The following is a 27,539-nucleotide window of genomic DNA, read 5'->3' on the forward strand; positions in this document are numbered from 1 at the left end:
CTGAAGTGACTCCCCCCCCTCATTACTACTGAGCTCTCTCATCCCATTACACTGCAAGCAGAGAGCGAGCCTTTTGAACTCTTTTAAACTTTCTAATTAACTTTTAAAACGTATTTTAGTTTAGTTTGAGAAACATGTTTTGGTCACTCCTGTGCGTAATCGTAGCATTTGCGTCTGCAGACGCGCAAATTTCTAGCCGGTATGTTATCGGATGTCCTGCCCGGTGTGACAAGTCGATGTGTCCTCGGCTACCAGCGGACTGCCAGGCGGGACAAAAGCCTCGACGCCTGCAACTGCTGTCCGGTGTGCGCGTCCGGCGAGGGCGAAGCTTGCGGCGGCATGGGGAAGCTAGGGGACCCGGTGTGCGGAGAGGGGCTGGAGTGCTCGGTTCCTGGCGGCGTGGCATACACTATCACGGTGAGGAGGAGAAGCAAGATTGGGACTTGCGTGTGCAAAGCCACCGACCCGGTTTGTGGAAGCGATGGGGTGTCCTACCGGAACATCTGCGAGCTGAAGAGGGTAAGCCGCCGGGCGCAGAAGCTGCAGCAGCCACCTGTTCTTTTCATTCAGCGGGGAGCCTGCGGGAAAGGTAACACTCAGGTTGTTTTTGTATTTGGAATATTTCATGCATGAGTTAAACTATTGTGAAACAAACACCTTACTTTAAGATGCCAGTCACAGCACGTCCAGATTGGCTAAAGCAATCTGTACATTTTCTTTATTGTGTGTCATTTTACCTTCACTCTTCACAACATCACCCCTCAAATTACTGGACATCTGTGGTTTGAACTTCACACAGATGTTAGAGCATACAGTTGCATTCAGTGTGGCACACAATCCCCATGTGTCTAGGATAACAAGAGCCACCATTCAACAATGTTTCTCTCTTGTTCCTGCATTACAATTAGACTCGATTACTTTTTACCCGGTTGAATGAAGTCATGAGCTTTCTCCTGATATAAAGAGTAGTCACGCGACGATAATTCGTTTGATTGTTATACTATACTGTTCATGCCACTGCAGTCTGCATTAGCTGAGCAGAAAGGAATTTTCAAAGCCTGATAAGTAGGATAGGTAGGCAGTTATTAAACAGTACTGAAGTTATACATTTGTAATTACTGGTATAAGTGAGTGTTTTAGTATGGACCTGAACTTTATCAGAGTGTCATGTGAAAAGTATTTCACCCTAATCAGTGGAGCCCAATAATAAATAGACATCTTTCTTCACGTTTGCTGCTCTATGAGACAGCTCAACTGAGAAAGCACATTCTGAACAATTTAATCAGTGAGTCATTCATCATCATTAATGCTACATGTGTGTGATATATCTTAAAACATCACATGAAATATTCAGGAATGAATAAAACACTTGCACACATGTGAGGTTACAGGTGGTAAAGACATTGTAACAGTTTTGGTGTGTATGTGTGTGTATGTGTGTGTGTGTGTGTGTGTGTGTGTGTGTGTGTGTGTGTGTGTGTGTGTGTGTGTGTGTGTATCTTACATATGACCATCCAAAGTGTGCACCACATCTGCAGTTGAAAACTTCTGAATGAAGTGCTTCAACACCTGTTGCCTGAAAGACCTATAACTTACCTCAAAGCTTGGAACTTTACATCTCCCCCCCCATCTCCTTCCACTCTGTTCTTTTTCTCTCTCAATGTCTCTTTCCCTCTCTGTCTGTTGTCACTCATAAATCACACTTAACAGTCACATGAAGGAATGCCTGGCGCTGATTCAAAGCCATAATTCTTCCTCTGTTGAAGACAGTTTAAAACAGGCAGGAGACACGAGGAAAACACAAAATTAGCAACCCATATTTTTGGGAAAGGTTCACATGTACATCAAAAACTGTCTGGGCATGGTGGTAGGGCAGACTGTTTAGCCAACATTTGTTTGTCAGTCATGTAATCAACTTAAATAGTTAAATCATGCCCAGGAACTTAACCATGTCTGGAACAGAGCAAGACTGTGGTGAGTCCTATTGATTTTCCAAGGCACCCAGTGAAAATTTCCATAGCTGCAATAAAACGAGTCACATCCAAGCTGTTGGTGAATAATGCTGTCCGCATAGCATCTCTCCTCCTGTTTTAAATTAACTTTAATGGATGTGATCAAGGCTGTAGAATTATAGTATTGCAGGACAAAAAGAGAATCATCCCCCTCTGAGCGCCTTTACCTACCCTGCAACTTGGCCCCATGTTAAAAAAACATATGCAAGTACAATCTGCATGATGTCATTTGGTGTCTGGACTGTAAAGTCGATGATTATGCAAGTTGTTCGCTTTGGCATAGAAAATTAGGTCAAATATTTTTGCGACCTCCGGGTCGTATTTGTTTAAAATTTCCCAATTTTCTTCTGTTTTTATGGCATTTTAAGCCTTTATTAATAGTGATAATGAAGAGACTGACAGGAAAAATGTTGAGGGATAGAAAGGGATGACTTGCAGCTTACATGGTGTGCATCTACTAGACTACCAGGACGCCCCAAATTACCCATTTTTGACACAGAACTGCATACAGGGGCCACTGAAACAATCTAAAACTGTGTTAAAAGGTGGAGCTAGATGAATAAAGGTTAGCATGCAGATAATGCCTGCAGAACTTTCTTAATAATGTCTTCAGATTTTAATCCAACTGTAAACCCAATGCAGTGTGTAGCTGCTGAGTGTTACTGCTGCAGCTGATGTTGCAGAATGTACTCTATGACTCCGGCTAGTGACATGTGCTGAATATGCACATTCTTCCTCAGCTTGTCTCAGCCACTCATAATATTAAAAGATAATATTTGTGCATGTGTCTTTTCCTTTTATATGTTGTTCCATCTCTGCTCCTGTTTCTGCATGTCAGTCTGTTTTCCTTATCTATCTCTTCCTGTTCATGATGCCTGTAATTCTCATTATTCAACTCATTATTTCTTTATTTCTCTTTCCACTCTACCATCTTCGCTACAGCCGCTTTATTAGGAATCATTCACTGTTATGTTCTTGTGTAGCTCATCTAATTCTGACCACATGTTTGTATGTTCCCTGATGTGACTTCTGAAGCCCACCATACCATCTGCTCTGTCTGCCAGTATTGTCACTGTTGGACTGTGATAAATTTGACTAAATGTTGCATTGAGTGTTGCATTGGCGCTATAATCCCTGAGCTTCTGAATCTTTAAATCAATATATAAAGTTTGAAGTTATTAAATTAATATATATTAAACTCCAGGGTTTTGTGTGGTCTGCACATTTATAATTTGACAGTACGTCTGTGTATCTCTTTGATCCTCATACATAATTTTCTTACAACAAAATGTAAAATAGTTTGGATTGGGTTCTAGCCTTACTGTTCATATGCTGCTAAAACTGTCCTGACTTACTCAGATATGTGTGCTTTTCTGGTTGTATTTTGTGCTGACACCCTTGGGTGAAGTCCCTTGTTTCCATAATAAAGTTATTTGAGTTCAATTTAATTAAAATGGGACAAATTGAAACTTAGAAATGGAAAAATGAGGATAGTTGGAGTTACTCACACAGTTGCACAGTGGGTCACCTCAAAATGTTGCCAATGTGTCATTGTCATTGTAATAATAGCAGCAAAGTTCAACTGTATATTTAGTAACTGCAGAAAAGCAGAGGCTGATCAAAACTAAATGACTCAAAATGTTACACTTTAGTGCCCTAACATCCACATCTGTTGAGTCTTAAAGATGTGTAGCCAACGAGTCAGTGACTTACTGGAAATGATTTGATATAGTAGTACACATTATAACTAAGTGACTGTGGTTGCCATGATGTTCAAAGCTTTACATTTTTTACCAAAAGAAAGATTTTCTTCCTTTTCACACATTTAGCATATGGCTGGTTCTGGTGGGCCTCAGTTTGCCCAACAGTAGAGAACCAGTATGTGTGTAAGTGAGTGTCAGTGCATGAAGAGGAGCTGATCTTACTGTATTCACATCTAGTTTTTGTCTAGTCTAGTGGATCAGAAAAAACTGCTTCCGCCTGCAGGCGCGAATAAAACAGTGGGTATTATGTATGGGAAAAAATTAAAAAGAAAAGAAGCTGAGATCTTAAACAGGGAATCGTGTGGTGAAGGTCAATATGTAGAAAGGGGAAGGGAATGGGTACATGGGGTGAGTCAGTGAATTTGGCAGTCCTCATACATAAAGTGCCAGACTGTGTGTGTTTGTGTGTGTGTGTTTGTGTGTGTGTGTGTGTGTGTGTGTGTGTCTGTGCGTTAAAGAGAAAAATGGCGAGAAAAGAAGAGCGCCTTTATATGAATTTTCTTTTTTTAAATGTTGTGTTTGAATGGTTTCCCGTCATTGAATGCTTACTTTGACTCTGGAAATAATCCTTTATACATCTGATTATTTTTAACTGATGCTAATAAAATATTCTAATAAAGTTAGGATCTAACCTTAATATGTCTTCCATATGGGTGGATTTTCCCTTTATTCGACTAAAACTGACTTAAATTACTGCAGAGTAGGAATTTAATTATCTCCCATACAAGTCTTGAATATTTTTTTCATCTTTCCCCTTTATCAATTCTGTGCCATGGTATAGTGTCCATAAAATATACTCACCATCACACATCATCAGTCAATATCTACTGCTCTGCCTCCTAGTAGAGCAGGTGATGACATCACAGGGATTTGTTTTTAGCCTCTGTAAGGGATTGATCTGCTTTCCTTTACACATCTTTCTTGTGGCATCCCTCAGGGCTCAATTCTTGGCCCAGTATTGTACTCTGACTTGGACCGAATCACCAGGAATCTTGGTTGCATTTTCCACCATTGTTATGTACGATAATGTAATTCTTCTTTAGTCTGAAACAAGTAGACAAACTGTTTAACTGACTGAGTGGCAGTAGTGGAAGAAGTACTCAGATTCTTTTACTTAAGTAAAAGTAGAAATACCACTCTATAAATACTCCATTACAAGTAAAAGTCCTGAATTCAAAAGATTACTCAAGAAAAGTAAAGGATTATCAGCAAACAGCCCTCAATGTTTTTATTGACTTGTGAAGCGCTTAGTGACCTTTGCTTTACAGAAACATTTTAAGCTTTCTTACTTAATATCCAAACTTAAACTTAAAAGCCACATTAGCTTAAATATATAATTTTTGCATACAGTGGAAAAGCCAATTATCTGTTTACTAATTGATGGTGCCTGCGACCTTCTAGAGTCAGCTTATGGCAACAATTTAGTATTGACAAATGTTACAAAAGCAACATGTGGATTAGACACTAATCAGAAAGCGCTACATTCCGACTTTCTCTCCACACTTCAGCAACATTCAGAACGTCATAGATAAGGATCAATGAGCAGTTTTTTGGCATATAAGGAGATGGCTGCTCTCAAGTCAACTTAATTCTACAACATTAAAGCCTTTCTAAGCTCAATTCAGCAGTAAAATAATCTCCCACAGTGTATAAATCAGGCAACAATGGCTTGGCCAGACTCTTTACTGTAATGTAACTGAACTGTGCACAACATCTGATTCATGATTTCCCAACTCTAACAACTCCCCACCCTTGGGCCTTTTATTCTACTATCATCAAATGGCATTGCATTTATAGCAGTGTGTCTCTGGAAGTAAATTTTCCCATGTGTGAAGAGGCAGCACTCATTGTAACATGGTGAAGTGGAAAAGACTGAGAGCCTGTATGGACGCTCCAGAAACAACACAGGTTCTGGACACTGGGCCTGCTATCTCTAACTATAATACTATCAGAGCTGACCACCAACCTCCCCAGGTGTGAAGCTATAGCATGGGAAAAATGACTTCAATCTTTCCATTGCTTCTCTTTTTGACTGTGGGGAGAAACTTATGTGACATTTATCAGATTTAATGTTTAATGTTAGATGTGGAGGTTTGGAGAACCTCTCTTCTTTTTTGCTAGCGGCATGGCTCTAGGGATTTCAGTCCACCCCTTCTGCCTAACTATTAGATGGATTGTAATGAATTTTTGTACAGACATTCATGTTCCCCAGATGATGAAACCTACTGACTTTGGGGATCCACTAACTTTTTATCTAGTGCCACCATGAGGTTAACCATGCCATTTTGGGCTTTTAGTGAAATGTCTTGACAACTATTAGCTGAAATTTGGTACAGATATCCAGAGGATGAAACGAATGAACCAAAACCAAATAACAGCAGAAGTCCCCCCCTCCCCCTGCGGGTTGACAAATGTTTTCATACTGTATAATTTAGTTGCATTCAGTACGGCGAGACGGTGCTCATTCCATGCTTGTGTTAGCTTAAATGCGCCTCAAGTGGAAAGTCTCATTCTCTTTTCTTAACTCTTCGCTGCAATCAATGTTATTGCAGGGCTTATGGGGGCCTTTGAATTTTACCAATTCCGCTAGGAGCGATTCTCTAGGAGAATGTAATGACTGAAAATTGTCCTTGTGATGGTTTGAGGTACGTAGCAATAGCATTAAAGGATGTAAAGCACACAGGGAATGGTCTAGGGAGTCTTGATTCATAGCTTTGGTTAAACTGTCTTCTGGGTAGACCTTAATTACCAGGTAAATCAGTCAACATTTCCTGACTTGCCCAACACTGTATAGATGGTGGGATGGGTGAGTCAGTGAATTTGGCAGTCCTCATACATAAAGTGCCAGACAGTGTGTGAGTGTGTGTGTGTGTGTGTGTGTGTGTGTCTGTGTGTCTGTGTGTGTGTATGAGAGTAGTATTATACTTGTGAGGACCAGTTTAGTCTTGCCAAAGGATCTGTTGATGGTTTAAGACTTAAAGTCGTTGTATACAATTAATCATGGGAAGATAAAGGTAACGGTCAAGGTAAATCATTTATAAAGTATTTATTTGTGAGGTTTATAGCCAGGGTTACGGGTTTGTAAATCAGTGTGTGTCAGACCTGCCTAGACAGTCTCAACCACAGATGAACTGTCATCTTTTCATTTCCCCTCTGTGTTATGATAAAGGGCAGTTTTATTTGTTGGTTTTCTATTCTCACACAGCCCTTACATCGTTCAGTATTTCAGTACATCTTTTGTTTGCTTTTACTCATCTGACATCCTGGCTTGTGTGTGTGTGTGTGTGTGTGCGTGTGTGTGCGCGCTGTATTTCCAGCTCAGGACAACCCAGACAGCCCAAGACACAAATACAACTTCATCGCCGACGTGGTGGAGAGAATTGCTCCGTCTGTGGTTCACATTGAACTTTACCGCAAGTAAGAGCCGTGCACCTGTGTGTGTGTGTGTCTGTGTGTGCGTGTGTGTGTGGGACAGACTGAAGCACACTAGAATTTACACCCCACCTGTGTACTAGACCACACCAGTTGGTAGTACACCTTACCCTCCATTTCTCTTTCAACATATTTTCTTTTCGTCTCACCAGCTTTCAATGCTCTTTTATCCCTGCTTCTTATTCTTCTTTGACACCTTGATTCTTCTGTCTGTGTTGCCTCCATCGCGTCTGTCACTGTGGCTTGTAAAGTGGTTATTTGAACGACTGCTGCTCTCTGATTTCTACGTCTCCATCTTTCCCTCACTCAGATCTGTCTCTTGTCTTTCTTACCTCCTCTGCTGTTGCTGCCTCAGTTTGACTTGAAAGCAGTTTTTCATTAAGGATGTGCTGTATATTGATGCAGCTGTGTGTTTGTTTCCTACTCTGTTTTTAGGTATGCCTAATATTGCCAGCTTACCGATACCTTCCTGCCTACTGTTAATATATTGTTTTTAAGTGTGCAGACACTCAAATACTTTGAACTTGGTTTGCTTTCAACTTATAAGTCTTATACTGCTGTCACATCATGCATGGTTTTGCTGTCTCCTCAGTTTGTTTTTCTAGAATAAGATACCGGTTAAAAGAGTGAATGAAAAATACTCTAATCCCCTCCTCCTCCTCCCTCCCACCATCCTCTCTTCTCCCCCATAGGATGACCTATTCCAAGCGGGAAGTGGCAGTGGCCAGTGGCTCTGGCTTTGTTGTGGCAGAAGATGGCCAGATTGTGACCAATGCCCACGTTGTGGCCAATAAGCACCGGGTGAAAGTGGAGCTGAAGAGCGGCGGCTTCTATGATGCCAAAATCAAAGACGTGGACGAGAAATCGGACATCGCCCTCATCAAGATCGATGCACCGGTCAGTTAAAGTGCCAGACAGTCAAGAGGCCAGCAAAGTAAAAAATATATATAGTACAGTGGTTGTTAAAGACATCTAGAAAGTTTAAATGTTGATAAAACTAAGTGCTTGAACACGTTTTCTGCTCGCTTTTATTGCCAAAGCCAGGTCTCCTTTAAAGGAAAAGTTTGACATTTCTTGTAGAGAAATGAAAAGATCAATACTCGGGTGTGTCTGTTCTCTTCTTTCATTTCTCCCTCTGTTTCTTTTTTAGCTCTTGACCCAAAGAATTACGTTTACTCATGTCTAGTCACAACCACCATAGCACATCAATACAAAACCATGCTTTTGACCGCCGACTGTTTTGTAATTAAACTTTTGGGAAATTTGAAGTCTGGAGACTAGCACGAAAGTGTTCTAAATCTAGGAGATTATTCAGAGTGCAAGTGAAGTAAAGTGAGAATGCAGGTGCAGCCAAATAGGTCTTTAAAAGACAGCTGGCTGGCAGTCGATCCAGATCCTGTTAGTGTTCAGACAAACTCTTCTCACGAGCGACTTGCAGAGATAATCACAAACCCATGGTCAGTTTAAAGTCCATGTTGATATTTAAAGAAAAAAAGTTTAATATCTTTCTACACTTTGCTGCACAGGACATATGTCTGTATTATATAATGTCTACTGGACTAGAGGTTTTCCACGTTACCTGTTAATCACCGTCAACAGTCATTCAATTCAATTCAATTCAATTCAATTTTATTTATAGTATCAAATCATAACATAAGTTATCTCGAGACACTTTACAGATAGAGTAGGTCTAGACCACACTCTATAATTTACAAAGCCCCAACAATTCCAACAATTCCAGTAATTCCCTCAAGAGCAAGCAGTGCGACAGTGGCGAGGAAAAACTCCCTCTTGGGAAGAAACCTCGGACAGACCCAGGCTCTTGGTAGCGTTGTCTGAGCGAGCGGTTGGGGTGTGATGAACAGTGGCGATAGTAGTCACATTAATAATGGAACAGTGACTGGATGTAGCGGGAAGCTGCAGGGTTCAGCAGGACGCAGCATGACATTGCAGGGCATCGCTGAGCTCAGCAGGGGTGCAGCAGGACCACGGCGACAGCTGCAACCAGGGTCTTGGTGCAAACGTTCTCCAAGGAAATACGCTGGGGGAAAAAAGCATAAGGACTCCGGGGGGTAAACTCCCCAGAAGCTAGGATTAGTAACAAGCATTTCTGGGAACGGGCTGCACACAAATAGTAATAGTAATAGTAATAGTAACAGTAATAGAAAGGGGAGAGAAGGAGAGCAGCTCAGTGTGTCAAAGGAAGGAAGTCCCCCCGGCAGTCTAGGACTATAACAGCGTAACTATAACAGGTAACTAAGAGAGACAGGTCATAAGGAGAGGTAGCTTTTTCGGGCTTAGAACTCTCCCCCTGCCGGATCTGGCTTGGCTGGCCTGCCTCCCTCTACTTTGTTATGTATTATTAATCTAACAATTATGAAGAGAAGCAGTTGGGCCAGTTAGGTGAACACTGCAACTCCTCACTCCCTAACTATAAGCTTTATCAAATAGGAGAGTTTTAAGTTCATTCTTGAATGAGGTGACAGTTTCTGGCCCCAGACCCAGATCGGGGCGTGGTTCCATAGGAGAGGAGCCTGATAACTGAAGGCTCTAGCTCCCATTCTACTTTTAGAGACTCTAGGTACCACCAGTAACTCTGCATTCTGGGAGCGCAGTGCTCTAGTAGGACAATAGGGTATTAGGAGCTCTTCTAGATATGATGGTGCTAGACCATTTAGAGCTTTGTAGGTCAAGAGAAGGACTTTAAACTCAATCCTGGATTCAACAGGAAGCCAATGCAGAGAAGCTAATACAGGAGAAATATGATCTCTTTTCTTAGTTCTTGTGAGAACACGCGCTGCAGCATTCTGGATCAGCTGGAGAGTCTTAAGAGACTTATTTGAGCAACCTGACAGTAGGGAATTACAATAGTCCAGCCTGGAAGTAACAAATGCATGGACTAGTTTTTCAGCGTCGTTTTGAGACAGGATATTCCTAATTTTGGCAATGTTACGAAGATGAAAAAAGGCTGTTCTTGAGGTTTGTTTTAGATTGGCATTAAAGGATATATCCTGATCAAAGATAACTCCTAAATTTCTAACAGTGGTGCTGGAGGCCAGGGCAACACCATCCAGAGTAGCTATATCTCTTAGTCTAGTCATGTGAAGGAATGCGTGTCGGATATCCCGGGCCTATTGACTGGGAGTCATAGCAGAGCAGAGTGCATTATGGAGCTCACTCTCATGGCTGGGTGACGCAGCTGAATAGATGTCCATGACAGCAACACAAGGTGTATTACAAAGACCTCCAATTTTGAAAAGAGATTGAAACATTCAGGTTTTTGTTCGGCCAACAATGTGAGCGAAGAGTGCAGAAAAGAGCAGTGACAGATGCTTTGTTTTTGTTCATCCTATAATAAAAGCTGTTCCATCTGTAGATGACAGGCTGGTCTTCAAACGGGGGGATTTGTTTGCATCTCATATTCAGTGGGTACAGCCTTACTGCATGCAGAAATATTTTCCAGTCTTTCCAGTCACCTAAAATGTATTGGTTGCATTCCACTGCATGACACTATGACTTAACTGGTTGGTAAACAACAGGTGATTGTAATGAAGCATGTTAATTGTAAACAAATGACAGCTAGATATATCCAGGGTGTCATACTGGTAGAAAACACATTCACCATCATGAGTATACTTGTTTTTGTTTAAAGAGTGTAAGTCATTGTGTGACATTGAAGCGGGTCATCCAGGCCATGAGTCAGTGATGAAGCCCCAGAAGATACGTGGTCCTTCTGGAAAGGACACATGATTTAGATGGAACTGGCATTTCTGCTAATGAGGGTGAGTTTGTGTGTGTGTGTGTGTGTGTGTGTGTGTGTGTGTGTGTGTGTGTGTGTGTGTGTGTGTGTGTGTGTGTGTGCATGCGTGTGTGGGACTAGCGAAAGTTGATACAGGGCGAAATTAGAGGATGAGTGAGTTATAATGAGAGGGTCGGAGGGCAAGCAAACTTGTCATTTTGGATTACATTTAAAATGGTATGTATAGTCATCCAAACCTATAGCTACTGTGTGTTTAATTTCAGTACCGTAGTAATAATGTAAATTCCAGCTTTAAAATATATTCTTCCCTTCTGGAAGAAGGACAGTTCACTGAAGGTATAGATAATGGAGTGCCGTCAAAGCAAGTCTCAAATAAAATCTGGAGTAATTGAGGGCAAGTCCAAGTCAAGTTAACTTAAAATGACAGTTGACAAAGCAATCTTCACTCAAGGTCCACCTACTTGCTTGTTTCAGTGCTTTCGACTGTATCACGCAGTCTTCTTGAGGGAAGATGAAGTCCTGAAAGTGCTCAGAGTAATAAAGAATTTGAACATCTACACTTAATGACAACTAAGCAAACCTCATCTGCAGGTGAAGGCTGTGTGATCTGGTCAAAAGCTCCTAAGATAAGCGAGTAAGTGGACCTTGAAGATTAATTTGTTTTTGCTACTAAACCTGAAGTAACAGCGAATGCAACACTGCACACTGGATCCATAGAGAATGAAAGACGAATAGAAGCTGTAGAGTTGATAGCACTATAACAATAGCTCATCAGGATTTAAAATGAAGTCAGCCTACATATTTTTTTCGTCTTTAGTTTAAACAGCCTTTTGAGAAATCTCTGTGTCCTCAAGCATGAATTGGGCTGTTTTGTAGCAGTTTTGTGTCAGTTTATAAATTCATATCCTGACTGCAGAATATATATCTCTAATCTTCCATCGTCCTCTCCCTCATTCCCGCTTGCATTCGCTCTCTGCTCCTTACTCCTTTCATCTTAGTGTTCTCTTTGTTCAATTAAAGCTAAATGTCAACATCAGCACTCCAGAAGCCGCCACAAATAATCAATAAACAATTGTACCAGTTTACGAGTGAGAAAGTTTAAAGTTAGGTTTTCCCTGAGCGTAAAGACTCTTCTTTCTCTTCCCTTTCTACATGAAATGGGAGTTTATTGGTAGCAAGATCCAGGCTGTACTGGGGCTGTGGTCTACCCCTCAGCTCTGGGGAATACATTAGTCCGTCTACGGCAGCTGGAACTTCAGAGGGGAAGGGAAGGGGGAAAAGTGCTGTACTCACTTGTTCCTGTGTAGAGAGTGTGGGGGGAAAGAGAAAGCAAGAGGGAGCGATGTGGTCAAGGCCTGGAAAATGGATCCATATGTCTGGAGGACAATGTGAGCTAATAGGCTAAACTGTGCATTGTGTGATGTGGCAACAGCACAATATTGATATAACTCATTGGGCTTCAGCTTTTTAAAGGCCTCTCATTAATCTCAAAAAGACTTGGACATGGTCACATTCACTTGGAAGTGCTTGCAATGATTTGGACGCGTTCAGATTTACCTGCTTTCACTCTGACTTGAAAGCTTGCTGACTTGGATGGAAATTTCATTAACCTTGGGTTTAAGTGCTTTGGACTGCAAATGCAGCTGAATGCAGTGCACACATTGATCCGTGGCTTTGTTCACACTGCAGCTCTAAAGTTATTTTACGTATAGGCACGGCCAGGCCTGTCAAGCTTTGGATTTTTTGATAATTGTGAACTGAATAAATGCCATGCTAGAATGAAAAGCTTCCTATTCCAATTTTCAACACCAGAGGTAGAGTAATGACAAGTTTCCTCAAAAAGAATTACATCCCACTGACTGAAACTGTTGGATGTGACCTAACTATAAATAAATTAGCCATTAACTAATCCCTTATGCTAAAATCAGCTTTACAAAATGTTGCAGTGCAGCAGGGACTACTGGTCTCATGTTTCCCATATGGTCCTCTGAAACAATGGCGCTGTCTGTCTCTGTATTACCCATCACCTACTATTAAGAGTCTCAAACCATTCTCACTGGGAATTTGCCTGGTGCTGGTTTGGACCTTGCAATTATTGGAATATGTTTTTTTTTTTTTTTTTTTTTTTTTTTTTTTTTTTTTTTTTTTTTTTTTTTTTTTTTTTTTTTTTTTTTTTTTTTTTTGTGTGTGTGGGTGTGGGGGCGAGAATGAGCCTTGTGTAGCCATGTGTTCCTGGAATTATCTGTTTATCAGCAACATTGGGTAAATGCAGGAAGTGAGATATGTCTACATTTCCCTAGATGAACAATACTGAGAGACAAACACAAGCGTGCAATCAATTATTCAAATGTGTGTAGTGTTTGTGTGTGCACATGGATGGTTATGCAAACCTGCTGGACAGGCAGCAGCCTTGCCCAAAACATTTTGGTGTTACCGGTCGATGCCGGCACTTTAGATGTGTATGAGGCATGATAGAGAAGTTTCAAATGAAATACGGCTAGTCAGACGGTCGATAACCCACAGTGTATTTGAGACATTTACTGACTATCAATGAATGTTATTAGAGACAAGGCTATGATGCGGGCACAAAACCTCTTAAAGGCGATTATGGGCAAAGATTATATTATCGGACCCAGCCTTTAAGGGTTAGTTTACACAAAATTATGAAAAAGCACATTTTCAAACTTGCTCCTATTGGCACATAGTCAGCAGATATTTGTTTTATTTGGCCAGGTTTTGTAATCCTCCTCTAAAATCCAATGCACTTGAGGTGAATGGAGTTTTGTTTGTTGTCCTCACATTATTAACATTTAGGAAAAAAAATAGATTCAGCAGCAACATGTCTTTCCCGAAATAAGTTTACTCTGCATAATCCACAGATCTGACTGGGAACTTTGTTTTCAGTGTATTACTTTCTACTGTAGAAATTCTCCCTATGTAAACTCGTGTCAGTGTGTTCTCCTCATTATCCAGAGTAAAAAGAGATGTTGCTTTTGAATTTTTAAAACATTTTTAATACTGTGGGCACCATGGACAAAATTCCATTAACCTCCACTATACTATGAAAGGCAGATATCGCTAAACCTGGAAACATTTGAACTTTCTGCATAGATAGAAAATATGTTTTCTTGTAATTTCATGTAAAGAATAAAAGTTGTGCATTTTATTATCAAGTAGCTCATTTATTACAGGTGTCATACTCCACCATTTGGGTGTAGGCTTAGTGCATCACATACAGGCAGGGCTATCCCTCTGGTTTTTAAGATGGGATCCAGGGTCCCTCTGAGTAGCTTAAGCAGATTCCAGTTTGCTCCCCCAGCCATAAACAGAATAGACTAGACTACAATATAACTGCCCTAGACACATAAAACCTACAGGAATTACAATTACCGGCATAGTTTTCACTCTGCCACTATTGTCTGCAGTGAAATGTCCATCTATTATCGAAATATTTTCTCCCGTTCAAGGTCACAGCAGGAACGTATCCTGATATAAATGAAAATACAAGTATGACCTAATACTTTAGGTAAAAGAGAATTGTAGGTCATATACTTGAGGCAGTCTTCCTGGAGCAAATGAAGACCTCATCTCCTCTCATCACTGTGAATTGTGCAGTTCAAAGTTTTTGTGGTGTCTAGCCAGAGTCGAGACGCCCTCAAGTCCTCTGAGCTCTCATGCAAAACTACACAGAGTGGAACATACACACGGAACTCACAGACATATGTTTGCTCTTACTCAGACTAAAAACCTTCCCAACAACATATGGAAACCATAGTGGTTTCCATACTGGTGTCAGTAAGGATGTGGTTTAGCCATGTTGATGTTACCTACAGTGCAAGGAATTGCCCAGTGGAGCAAAGAGTTTATGTGTCACAACATTCACCTAGTACATATCTTTTTTATGTCTAGCAAACATGCACAAACATGCATACAACACACATAAATGAGTCACATACACGCCATATAAGCACACACACACACACACACACACACACACACACACACACACACACACACACACACACACACACACACACACACACACTTGGTGTCCCACACACACACTTGATGTTACGTATGAGCGTGCTGAATCCTGCCCCATTTTGATCTGAATCAGCACAACCCTGAGGGCACACGTTTAGACATCAGCAGTAAAACCCTATACCTTAGTGTACTTATGAATGTTGCAGGGTGGAACTTATAAAAGTATGCTCTTTGCTTTGAAGTCACCTGTATGAAATGAACAGGAAAGTGTGAAGTGAGCTCAAATAGCCTGCAGTTTGGGTCACGCACTGACCCAACCGAGTGTGTATTTTTAAGTGGTATGGCTGTATATCTAAGCATTGCCAGGTGTGTGGGTTTGAGTTTGTGAGGGTTCATGCCCTGGCAATCTCCTCCCTCTTTCTGTGTGTCCGTGTGTGTGTGTCTGTATACGTACACATGTGCCTCAGAAACTATAAAGCAGCAGTCCATCCAATCTTGACTGGAGTTAAAGTTTGCACCTGGTCCACGAGTCATAAAACAGTAGTTAGTGTAATGGCTTCTAAATGAGCCTCCAAACGACCAAAGCTGTAACATTAAACAATGACACATCTCTATAGCAACTCTGCTGCTATTTTCAAAGCGATCTGTTTGCTTGGCTGCCAGCTTATCTGTCTCACTGTCCCTTCGCCATGGTGTCCCCAATAACTTAAATGTGACAAAACCTGTCTGTGCTGAATTAAAACTCAGCTCAGCTACAAAAGATGGGAAAAAAAACTATTTCCTTGGCTTAGTCCTCCCTCCTTTTAATCTGATGCCCCACTTCTCTGTTATCTAAACACTCGAGAACTGGAAAACATGGTTTCCCTTGTGAAAGCTTTCATTTTCAGAAAGTAGACTCTGTCCCTCGTAGACGTTTTCAAAAACTCTGCAGCACGTTTGGTTTATAATTATTGTATAAATTATAGTTTATAAAGAGATATTCCTGAACTGATGATGCTCTTCTGGGTCCAAAACCAAAATATTTATTTGGTCATAAACTGGTTTCTGCCAATGCGCGCTACATGCATCACATAATATTAAACAAACTTTGACTCATTCGCCTCACATTCTCAGACTGTTTTCCTGTGGTTTGTGGTGTTTGTTGTTCCCCTCTTTCACCTTGCCTCTTTCCTTTTAAGTGTGGCTATAGCATCTTTGGGTTAAGTACGAGTGCAATCATAACCTTCGTCCGAAAATAGCAAAGTGAGTCACTTGGGTGGTCAAGGAGAGGCAGACTCACATGGCGAGATGATTTTCCACAACCCATTCCAGATTGCTGACTAGTCACAATTAGTAAGTGATATGTAAGCTAGGGGTCTTCCAAAAAGTTTGTCAGTCTGCATGTTGAGTGTTTGTTCTCCCTCCTCACCTAGGCGCTGTTTGGCTGTCAGCGCACCAATGTATTTTGCACTCTTTGTACATGGTTTTTCTGAATGCATTGTGATTTTGTGTGGGTTTGTGAGAACTCTGCGGTTATTACTGTAAACTCTTTCAGGACACCATAGGAATGACTGCAGTCAAGCTTAAAACAAAGGTTCTCCTCAGAGTTGACATTTTGGAGATGTATGGTTTTCACCTGATAGCAACAGTCGCTATGGCACCACCAGTATCACTAACTGTTATCATAATCATGGTGGCCGGTTGGGGGGCCGACTTCTGAATGTCTTGGCAGTGACTCACATCCACCTGACGTCCCTCTCTCAGCTGTGTATGTTTCTCTTGCTTCCTCTCTCCATCTGGTTATATTCTTATCTCACATGGAGTGTGAAGGGAGAGGGGCAGCGGGGAGGGATTATACAGACTGCTACTCCTGTGTCAGGTGTCTGTGTGTGTGCGCACCTGCCAAATGCACGTTTTCTGGTTTACGTACACACTTGCCTGTGTGTGTGTGTGTGTGTGTGTGCCATGTTTACCTTTAACATCCCCACACTGTTCCAACAAGCCACACAAGAATCAGACTTCAAACCTTTGTGTGTTTTATATCTGTGTGTCTGTGTGTGTGTGTGTGTGTTTGTGTTAGGTAAGGTGGAAAGTAGGATTGAAAGGTTCTCTTCCTCAGTTACTGGCTATCAATATCTTTGTCGTTTTCTATTAATAACTTCACCATAAAGGTCGGGATAGTTTACAGCAAAGTAGCCTATAATACGCTGGTGACTGAATCAAAAGTGTTAAATGTTTTTCTACAATCCAAGTTTCTGTTTTAATTTACACTAGTTTATGAATCAGGTGTCTGCTGTCAGTTTATTTCTTTTTCATCCGCAGACTTCTAAAAACACAGAGCAAATGTATTCATGCATTGGCAGCGATATGATTTGTGATTTGCCTGCTATGTCTGAGTGTTTGACTGGGTGTGCATAATTCTCATCTCATCCTTTTGTCTGTGTGTGCCAACTTGTGTTGCTGTCTGTTACCTTGCAGCCTCCTGTGGCTCCTATTTATAACCCTGAGTAAACAAAACGGATAGATAGGAGGAGCACTCAGGACAGGTCCTTTAGTCTAAGATAGTGCTCGCCTGCCGTCAGGGCACACAGACTCAACGTTATGTGGTGGCGCGTGGGTTTTGACTCTGGACTTCCAAGAAAAAAATGATTTCACTGCGTTAGATAAATATATCCTGTCTGTCTGTAGAGGCCAGCTCTCAGTAGCCTGGTTTCCAGTGCCCAGTGTAACAGGGCTAACCAGAGATTGAATTACTCCTTATTTACCGTATATCAGTACATTTTCCAGCATCTGTGGCCTGTTGGCACACACTCACTATTAGAAATTACATTTCAACTAAGCTACACTTTATTTATTTTTTAAGATCATTTATTTGGCTTTTTGGCCTTTATTAGATAGGACAGCTGAGGACACGAAAGGAGGGAGAGATGGGGGGATGACATGCGGCAAAGGGCCACGGGTCGGATTCGAATCCAGGCCACTGCGATAAGGACTGAGCCTCAGTATATGGGGCGCATGCTTAACCAGGTGAGCTACCTGGGTGCCCCGGCTGAGTTACACTTTCAGTTATACAAAGAAGCTTTTGATTTTGATTATTAGCATTTTGGGTTGAGTTGTTTGGCATAAATGTCACTTCTTTCTGCGGTGGAAAAGGAGTAATTGTTTTTGTGTGGGAGCATTGCCATGCAGCATTGAGTGGGTTGTGTTTAGAAGACTGTTAGTGGTTTTGCTGTTATTATTTTCCTGCTGTCCACTCATAAAACACATGATCATGAGAAGTCCTAAAAGCCCAGTAGAGTAATTGCAGTTAAAGCAATGCTGAGTTTGTGATTTTCTTTTAGAGCTGTACTCATTAAAAAAGTTGAAAATACCTTTTGAAAATGCCTTTTGTGATGCCAGTATATCAGTCACCAAAACGTATTAATAGTAGATGAATTTCCTATTAAACAGGTTAACAATCTCACAAAACATGCTTTTTTCACATCTAGAATGTAGCCAAATGAAGCCCATTCGTTGTTCCACATCTGATCTCATTGTTCTCAACCCTTCAACTAACAAGTTAGAGATGTACATAGATAAGATAGATAAGATAAAATAGATTTTTATTTTCCCGAGGGAAATTTGTCTTGGACAAACGAAGAGTATCTGCTGTTTAGAGAATTAAACGCAACATAGTGCATATATACATACATTCATACAGTGTTGGGAAAGTTCACTTTCTACATGAACTAGTTCAAAGTTCAGTTCACAAATTTTAAAATGAACTAGTTCAGTTCATAGTTCATACTTTAAATTTTGAACTAAGTTCACAGTACCAAAAATGAACTAGTTCATAGTTCTTTTTTTCCATATGTTGCTGTGAGCTATTATTTTTCTAAATTATTGCTACAGCCCATATAGAACCACAGACAGCTAGTTATTTTATCAGTTTTAACACTGAAACTATGCGTCAGATTTCATCTTCATATCCAATCAGTTCAATGTGCCGTTTCAGGTTCGCTGTGGATGTGACTGAAGTGCGGATTTTCTTTTTGAAAGCCGGCGGGCAAAGTTTGCACAGAAATGGCCTTTAATTAAGGCCTGTTTACGGTGTGTTTTAGCTGGGTTTTCGCCTGGAAGGCTCTATAGAAATCTGGCACCCTATTGAACGAAGTTAAACTGAGAGAGCGTGCCGTTCACAGACACCAGAATGAACGAGTTCACAGTAACGTTCATGAGGCAGCAATACAGTACGTTCAGTTCACGTTCGCCCAAAATATGAACGAGTTCATGAACTGTCGTTCAATGAACGCGTTTCGGGCACAACACTGCATACATACATAGTTACATGCCATCTTCTAACCATATACATACACATATAGTTCCAAGTATGTATACGGTTAGAAGATGGCTGTGTCTCATGTGACCTTGTTATTTGTACACGCTGTGACTATACAAATCACAACATGGAAATAGGAAAATGTTGGCATTATTTTGTCACTTATTGGGAGCAGTAGGCTAGATGGAGCCAGTTACCTCCAGGATCTGTGCTAAGCGAGGCTAGCGGTGGGGGCATCAGACAGAGTTACGACACGCATGGAAATGAGAAGGATATGTATGGACTTATCTAACTCTGGGGGATACGGTGAATAAGCTAAAGTCCCAATAAGTCGGCGTGTTCCTTTAATTAAAAATGTTTTCACTTTATGACTACTGGTCAACATGACCGTTAGTTCTATCCTGCAAAGCCTCACAAATTGTTTTTTATTCTCAGTTACTTTTCCACTAATGTAAACCCTCATTTCTCATTTGCAGACCAAGCTTCCTGTATTGTTGCTGGGCCGTTCATCAGACCTGAGACCAGGGGAGTTTGTGGTTGCTATCGGCAGCCCGTTTTCCCTCCAAAACACAGTTACTACGGGAATCGTCAGCACCACTCAGCGAGGGGGCAGAGAGCTGGGCCTTCGCAACTCTGACATGGAGTACATACAGACTGATGCCATCATAAATGTATGTGAATAAAGATGCATGCATATGCTTTCTTTTTCTTACAAACACAAATAATAAGTGACGTATCTTTTTGGTTCACAGTACGGCAACTCCGGAGGACCTCTAGTAAATCTGGTAAGCCATTTTATATTTCTGTGGCAGACCCATTTTTACATTACCATGACATGTTAAAAACCATAAAATACTTTGCAGTTGTTTGTTACCAGACACTAAGTTGAGGTCTGCTGTTTTAGGATGGAGAGGTGATTGGGATCAACACGTTGAAAGTGACGGCTGGCATCTCCTTTGCCATACCCTCAGACAAAATTCGAGAGTTCCTGGCAGAGTCCTACGACAGGCAGTCCAGAGGTATGAGCTCTCACTGACACAACTTATTACATTTTCATTTTATTGCTTCTATTCAATCACCAAGACAAACTGTAAGAGGCACATTTTGAAATTGGCTGCAAGAGTTGGACCAAGATCCAATGTGCACATACAGTAAAGGAGCATATAATTCATCATGCCATTTGGTTGTTATTTTTCATCTCTGTGTGCTCTCTTGAGATATATTGATTACATTTCTAGCTTTATGAATCCTTGCCCAGCACTACCTAATAGGATTATGACATTTCAAATAAACCACTAAGAAGAAAATGCCAGTACATGTCAGGTTGTAATTATATTTTATTGCTTTTCACCCTTTACCTCACATAGGGCCCTATCTTGCACGCAGTTGACTTTGTACACCGATGCATGTATAATTTCTATTTTGCACCCAACGCACAGCAGACTTTTCCCTCCACAGATGCACGTCGGTAAGTTAGGGAATGAATTTGCGCTCCCGGGGGCGGTTCAGGGATAAGAGGAGGCGTGTTCAGGCGCAAACGTTCCCTGGTGCTATTTTGCAGTTTCAGAAAACAATTCCGCCACAGACCAGGAAAAGCCTGGTCTAAAGTCAGTGGCGCTAGTCTAAAATCAGTGGCGCTAGTTGCTATTTTAGGGGCGCGTGCTTGGCCATAATGTAGCGTGTGCACAACGCGCATACACTTTGCTTCTCTCATCTACACGGACGCAGCAGTTCCCATTTTTTGCAAACCATAATAATAATTACAAAAAATATTAAATAAAAATATTACTGAAAATGTGCTTCAGGTGTTTGGATGGATCAGGAGGCACTTTACAGTAAAGTCCTCAAAATGTCGCAGCATTCTTTGTGGCTTGTTGTGTTTTACACAACATTTCCATGAATTATGGATGTGTTGTTGACATAATTGAGGAAATATTAGAGGACTTAAGGAGACGTGATGTTGAACTCCTGCGGGATTGGACACTCCGGCGAGATTTGGCAATACGATGCGCTCCTGATGGAGCGGGTGGACGGAGATGGAGTGGGGGGAGGAGGAAGGGGCACAACAGGAGCAGGTGGTGCGTTTGGAGGCCCACAATCCATGGCTGCAGAAATCCTCTCCAGACTTGAGGAGTTGCGCCCGAGAGGCCGCAGCAACATCGGCACCCAGTCAAGACGGGTATTTATTACTTTGTCGCATCCCAGACAGCTCCCGCTGGCGTGCGCCAGGCAAATCCGGCATCATAATAGCAATCCACCATGGAACAAGCACGCCTGCTCTTAAAGGGAATGTGAGATGATGCTCTGATTGGTTTATTGCACTTATGCCCAAACCACACCTAGCTACTTCAGACCTACCCATTTTAGATTTGCGTCGGGCGCAAGAGTCATTTATCCCACCCGTATAATAGCAACAGCGCCCGAGATCCGCCCACAAAGCTACTTGCGTTTCGCGTTTGATACTTGCGTTTCAGATCATTAAAATAGGGCCCATAGTGTTTTTGAACAATTCAATTTAATTCAATTCAATTTAATTCAGTTTGATTCAATTTTATTTATAGTATCAAATCATAACAAGAGTTATCTCGAGACACTTTACAGATAAGGACTAGGTCTAGACCACACTCTATAATTTACAAAGACCCAACAATTCCAGTAATTCCCCCAAGAGCAAGCATTTAGTGCGACAGTGGCAAGGAAAAACTCCCTTCTAGGCAGAAACCTCGGGTGGTGAGAAAAACCTCGGACAGACCCAGGCTGTTGGTAGGCGGTGTCTGATGGTGCCGGTTGGGGGTATGATGTGGCAATTATTGTCATATTAAAGATAATGGAACTATGACTAGAAATAGTAATTGTAGTATTTCATGGCGTAGCAGGGCACTGCAAGGCATAGCAGGGTGTAGCAGGGCATAGCAGGGCACCTAGCAGGACCACGGCGACAGCTGCAACCATGATTTAGGTGCCACCCTAATCCAGGGAAAACTGTGGGGCGAGAAAACATAAGGGCTCCGGGGAATAAACTCCCCAGCACACACGTGTATTTTATATGTGACTGCCAACATGGGTTTCTTGATTTGATTTGTCTATATGATGAAATAACCAAGCTGCTAAAACACATGGAAGATGGGGTATGTAGATGTGCACATGTGCACACTGTCCTGCAAGATATGTCAGACGATCTGTGATCCACTGTCTGCTTTAGAGTAATATTTCTTAGCTCACATACAGAAGAAAATACCCTGGAGGATTTTTATTTGTTGGAGTTCAAAACAAACACCCTAATAAAAACTAAGAACCTGCAGGACTGTTGCAGGTGAGAGGATGAATGATTGTATCTGTATTGTGTTGTCTATCTCTAGGGAGAGCAGCTACTAAGAAGAAGTATATTGGTGTGAGGATGATGACTCTCACTCCAGCGTAAGTTGCCAGTGGAATAGCACCAGTACAACCTTCATTATGCTGAGACAATGGGAAATGCAACATTTATATTTATTTTTTTCTGCTAGATAAAAATGGCTTTTGATAGCTAAACTCTCTGTCCCCTTTTCTACCTTTAGGCTGGCCAAAGAGCTGAAGACTCGACTCCGTGACTTCCCTGACATCACCTCTGGAGCTTATGTTATGGAGGTCATTGCAAAGACGCCAGCTGCAACGTAAGGCAGATATTTAGCCTATATGGCTCCATAAGAGTGGGCTGAATTCAAACTCATTATAACGTCATGGTTTTCATAAGTGCAAATGCAAGTTGTCTCTGACTCTTTTTTTTGTATTTCACTTACGTTGAATATTTATTATTTTATTGAACCTGCCAAGGGACTATGGGCTTAAAATAGTGTGCTACAACCTGGTACAATGCATCTCTCCTTGTTCTTATACAAGGTTAAAGTTAACTTGTGCATTGTCCCTGTTTGAAATAACATATATACAAATAACAAATTTCTCAGTTATGGGATGTTGTCTTTGGCACTTTATTCTACACATGTGCACTTCACTCTCATCACTCTCCATGCAGCTCCTGCTCCCCTCTGGCAATGCAAATAGACAGTATATTTTATTTCTCTCCTCAAACTGTGTGCACGTAGACACACAAAACACACACACACACACACACACACACACACACACACACACACACACACACACACACACACACACACACAGACAGACACACACACACACACACACACACACACACACATATACACACACACACACACTAAGCCTCCTACACAACTGTCTTAGTAGAACTTAAATTCATGGCTCACTCTGGCATGCCTGGAGTGCTTGGCCCTCTAAAAAATATCCCCCTCCTCCCACAATCGCAGCCCACTCCAATCAGCCACCTCCACAACTCCAGCAGAGTGGGGCTCGAGAGACGCTGAGGTCAGCCATTTCCTTCAAACCTCATGCAGGGAGGTTACTAGCTGCACTGTGGTTTTCCTGCGCCTGCTCACCCAGCCCCCTTCAGAGTGGTGTCCCCTACAGGGCCTTGTCAGAGTTTACTCATTGCTTGAATCACCCTGCTTTTTGCATAAGAACATTTCTGTGGTTCCTGTGTTATATTCTAGCCTGCTGTTTTGTGTTGCTTAATGGCCTTTGGAAATCTTGACCCTGCTGTAGAGTACTATCCATTTTCTCTGTTGGAGGTGTAAAAGCAAGCTGAGCGTAATGAGGGGAATACTGAGCTGCAGTTGTTTTTATGGATGCTGTTGCAAGTGAAGGTGTGGTGGTCTGTGTTTACTGTGATTAAGCAGCTGTGTTTACAGTCCGCTTTTGATATCACTGCTGGTTACTGCCTTAGTCTGCGTGTGATTTCAGGTTTACTAGTTGTTGTTTTTTTATATGGCTGTATGTTTGGCCAACATGTTTTAATTTGCTTAGCGCTCTAACCTGTGCTATCATTCCCATCATGATTGTTCCATCGTTAAAATTCTAACAGATGTTATGTTGATTCAGATTGTGCTCACGGACCTTGGCCAAACTACAAGTTTGATATGTTTGTATAAAACACTAGAGACACATTAGGATAACTTGAGTTTAACTTGTGTGATTGATGTGTAGTTTGTGATCTTTTACATCTGTAGGCCATTACATTAATCTGCTGTTTTAATTGTCTGTACTAAAATCTTAAAACAAAATTATAGTTGCATGTTATGCAAAGAGAGGGAAAAATAGTCATAAAACCAACAGAATTTATCGTTAAAGGATAAGGTTGTTGTTGTGTATTTTTTTTTATTATTGTCAACAAATGAAAAGACCAAAACCAATAATGTGTTAGTCATCTCTCAAAACGCTCAGCTGCAAGCCCATTGGTTCCCACTGAAGATGTAAATCTTTAAAAGTCCCATGGCATGAAAATTTCAGTTTATGAGAATTTTAACATTAATATGAGTTCCCCCAGCCTGCCTATGGTCCCCCAGTGGCTAGAAATGGTGATAGGTGTAAACCGAGCCCTGGGTATCCTGCTCTGCCTTTGAGAAAATGAAAGCTCAGATGGGCCGATCTGGAATCTGCTCCTTATGAGGTCATAAGGAGCAAGGTTACCTCCCCTTTCTCTGGCCGCTTAGAAAATTTGGCCCACCCATGAGAAAGAGAGAGACATCATGGCTTTCAAACGAGCAAAGTGGCAGTTGGTCAAGGCCACACCCCCTCCCTCCACCTTGCCCCCCCCCTCTCCTCCTCAATAGCTACAGACACAGAAATGGCACATACTAAGGAAAGCTCATTGTGGGACTGGCTCTAGTGGCTGTAATTCTGCACCAAGGCTGAATTTCAGGAAAAAGACTTCAGATACAGTATTAGGGGACCACTAAGGCCTATATAAAAGCATCCAAAAAGCAGCATGTCATGGGACCTTTTAAAATGGTTCATGAATAATTTAAAACAGCTGGGCATTTTTACCAAACATTACTTAAACAGAAGTAAATAGTGCATTTGTTGGGGACTATTTCTAGCGGTAGAAAAATACATGTTTGGGATTCTAGTGAGTATTTCCAGCACCTGGACAGAGTATGTGGCATTGTCTCAAACTAAACTACAGTGCCCATGTCACCAAGTGCAACGGTTAGGCTCATTGATGTGTTTTTAATAATGTTTTGACAACAATGCAAGAATAAGAACAGAGAAATGCCATATGTCAGCCTTTACACACACAAATAACACTTTATAGTTATAGTTTTAGGACCAATTTATAGATGGTTTGGTCTTATCATGGAATTTGTTGACAATAGGAAAATATAACATATCACCAAACTTAAACTTTACGTTCTTCGTAATACTCTTTGTATACTAAGGCCACATGCAGAACAGCATTAACCTTTTGTTGTTGTTTTTGTGGCATCTTTGCATTTATTAGATAGTACACAGGGTAGAGCTGACAGGAAATGAGGGTAGATGAGTGATGGGTGATGACATACAACAGACAAACTTAAACTGGTGATGTCGAGATCAGATGGTCAACATCTTAAACCAGCAGGATGCCCTCATCACTGGCCTTCCAGTTCCATACACCTCCTTAATGGCTAAAACTGTGCCAGAATATCACATCGCTTTACTAACAAAATCTGAAAACAAAAAAGCTGTTATTTGTTGCACATGTACTAGCCATTTATGAGGCCATCAATCACTCAACTCTTCTTCTTCTTTTTCTCTCCCACAGTGCTGGACTCAAAGAGCACGACGTCATCATCTCGATCAACGGCCAGAGGATCTTATCAGCGAATGATGTCAGTGCTGCCATCAAGCGGGAGGGCACTTTGAAAGTAGTTGTGCGCCGTGGAAATGAAGACGCTATCCTCACAGTTGTTCCCATGGAGATTGACCCTTGACCCTCCACAAATCACACCACAGGAGCTGGAGCTAGGTTTTACTTATCACCAGTGGACCTTATATTTAAGAGGGGCTTCTACTGACACACCCTCTCCCTGTGGCCGAAGGCCAGTGGCGCCACACATCCAGGAAAATTCTGGCTTTGCCTTGAAAGGATTGGCTTTACAGATGCTCTAAAATGAGCACTTTGTTCTCCATGTGTGTTTTCACTTTTAGTCTTCAATGCTTTGATCAACGCTACTACTGTTTGGTCACAAACATAAGTAGTTGATTATTGGCATATTGTTTTTATCCTTTTTTTTTTTTTTTTTTTTTTTTTTTTTTTTTGTTTTTTTGTTGCCCCCGTTTTTTTTTTTTTTTTTTTATTTTTTTAAAAAAAAAAGAAAAAAAATTTTTTTTTTTTTTTTTTTTTTTTTTTTTTTTTTTTTTTTTTTTTTTTTTTTTTTTTTTTTTTTTTTTTTTTTTTTTTTTTTTTTTCTCACCGTGTTGGCTTTCTCATTTTCTTTCCATCTCTCTTTCACTCAATTTCACACACATTTAAATACACTCACATTTTGAGATGGACTGCACCCAGGCTGACATTACAATATTTTCTTTGTGTGTGTGCAGAGTTTGCTCAAAGGGGACATAAAACCAATTGGGATCTGGTTTAAATTTGATTTTATTGCCTTCATATGGGCTTGATAGCAGCGTGGTGTGATTTTTTTGGGACAGAGGTCTGCTGGCTAACCTCAGAGACAGGAGTGTGAGCCAAACAGAGATCCGACCCACGATGCAGTGGCCACAGATGTGGGGCGCTCGCATGAATACATTTAATGTTTTGGTAGAGATTTTTGTTTACCACATACATTTTGGATGAAGATGATCAAGTAGACCTCATGAGAACTACAGAAACCAACACACACTACAAACAGCTTCAAGATTCACAAGGTCTCCGACCGAAAACTTTCACTAAATGTGAAAGCTGCAGTGGAATATTTTTTCTTTTTCTTTATTGTAGCCAACAAAAACGCAAATGAAAGATCTGCTATGCTGCACTGTCTACAACTATATTAAATAGAACTTCAACAGCTTTACAAGACAGAGTGACATATTTTGTGATTCAGCAGTGCAGCTACCCAGTTTTTACATATGCATTTCAGACCACGCCTCTAATAACCAGTAGATGTTTATGCTTCACACCCCATTTTCCATTCCCATACACCACATGGAAGCTATTTTACAGATGCCTTCCCATGACGTTAAGCAGCCCACAGGCATGCATCATAACCACACAATATTTTCAGGATAAACTGGTAATTCAAAAATATTTTGACTTGATCACATACTGAGCACCCAATTGATAGATGTACATTCCCGGTCAAAGGCCAAAGGTGCATTTTTGAAAAACAAACAAGCAAAAAAAAGTACAAAGACAGAAGCGTGACAGCGAGTGTTGCTGCCATCTCATGGTTCTGTGTCAG

General features: G+C 41.2%; 1 protein-coding gene across 1 annotated transcript; it reads left to right on the forward strand.

Moving 5' to 3' along the window:
- Positions 1–26,075, forward strand: LOC120548561 (serine protease HTRA1A-like). Its single transcript, XM_039784905.1, is given in 10 exon segments — positions 1–272; positions 274–589; positions 7,093–7,192; positions 7,900–8,104; positions 19,725–19,919; positions 20,001–20,033; positions 20,153–20,267; positions 22,608–22,665; positions 22,806–22,901; positions 25,907–26,075. Coding segments are annotated over 10 exon segments (1,425 nt in total). The 5' UTR covers positions 1–134.
- The last annotated feature ends 1,464 nt before the right edge of the window (positions 26,076–27,539 follow it).

The sequence above is a fragment of the Perca fluviatilis genome, chromosome 19 (genome assembly GCF_010015445.1).
Source record: "Perca fluviatilis chromosome 19, GENO_Pfluv_1.0, whole genome shotgun sequence".
NCBI lineage: Eukaryota > Metazoa > Chordata > Actinopteri > Perciformes > Percidae > Perca > Perca fluviatilis.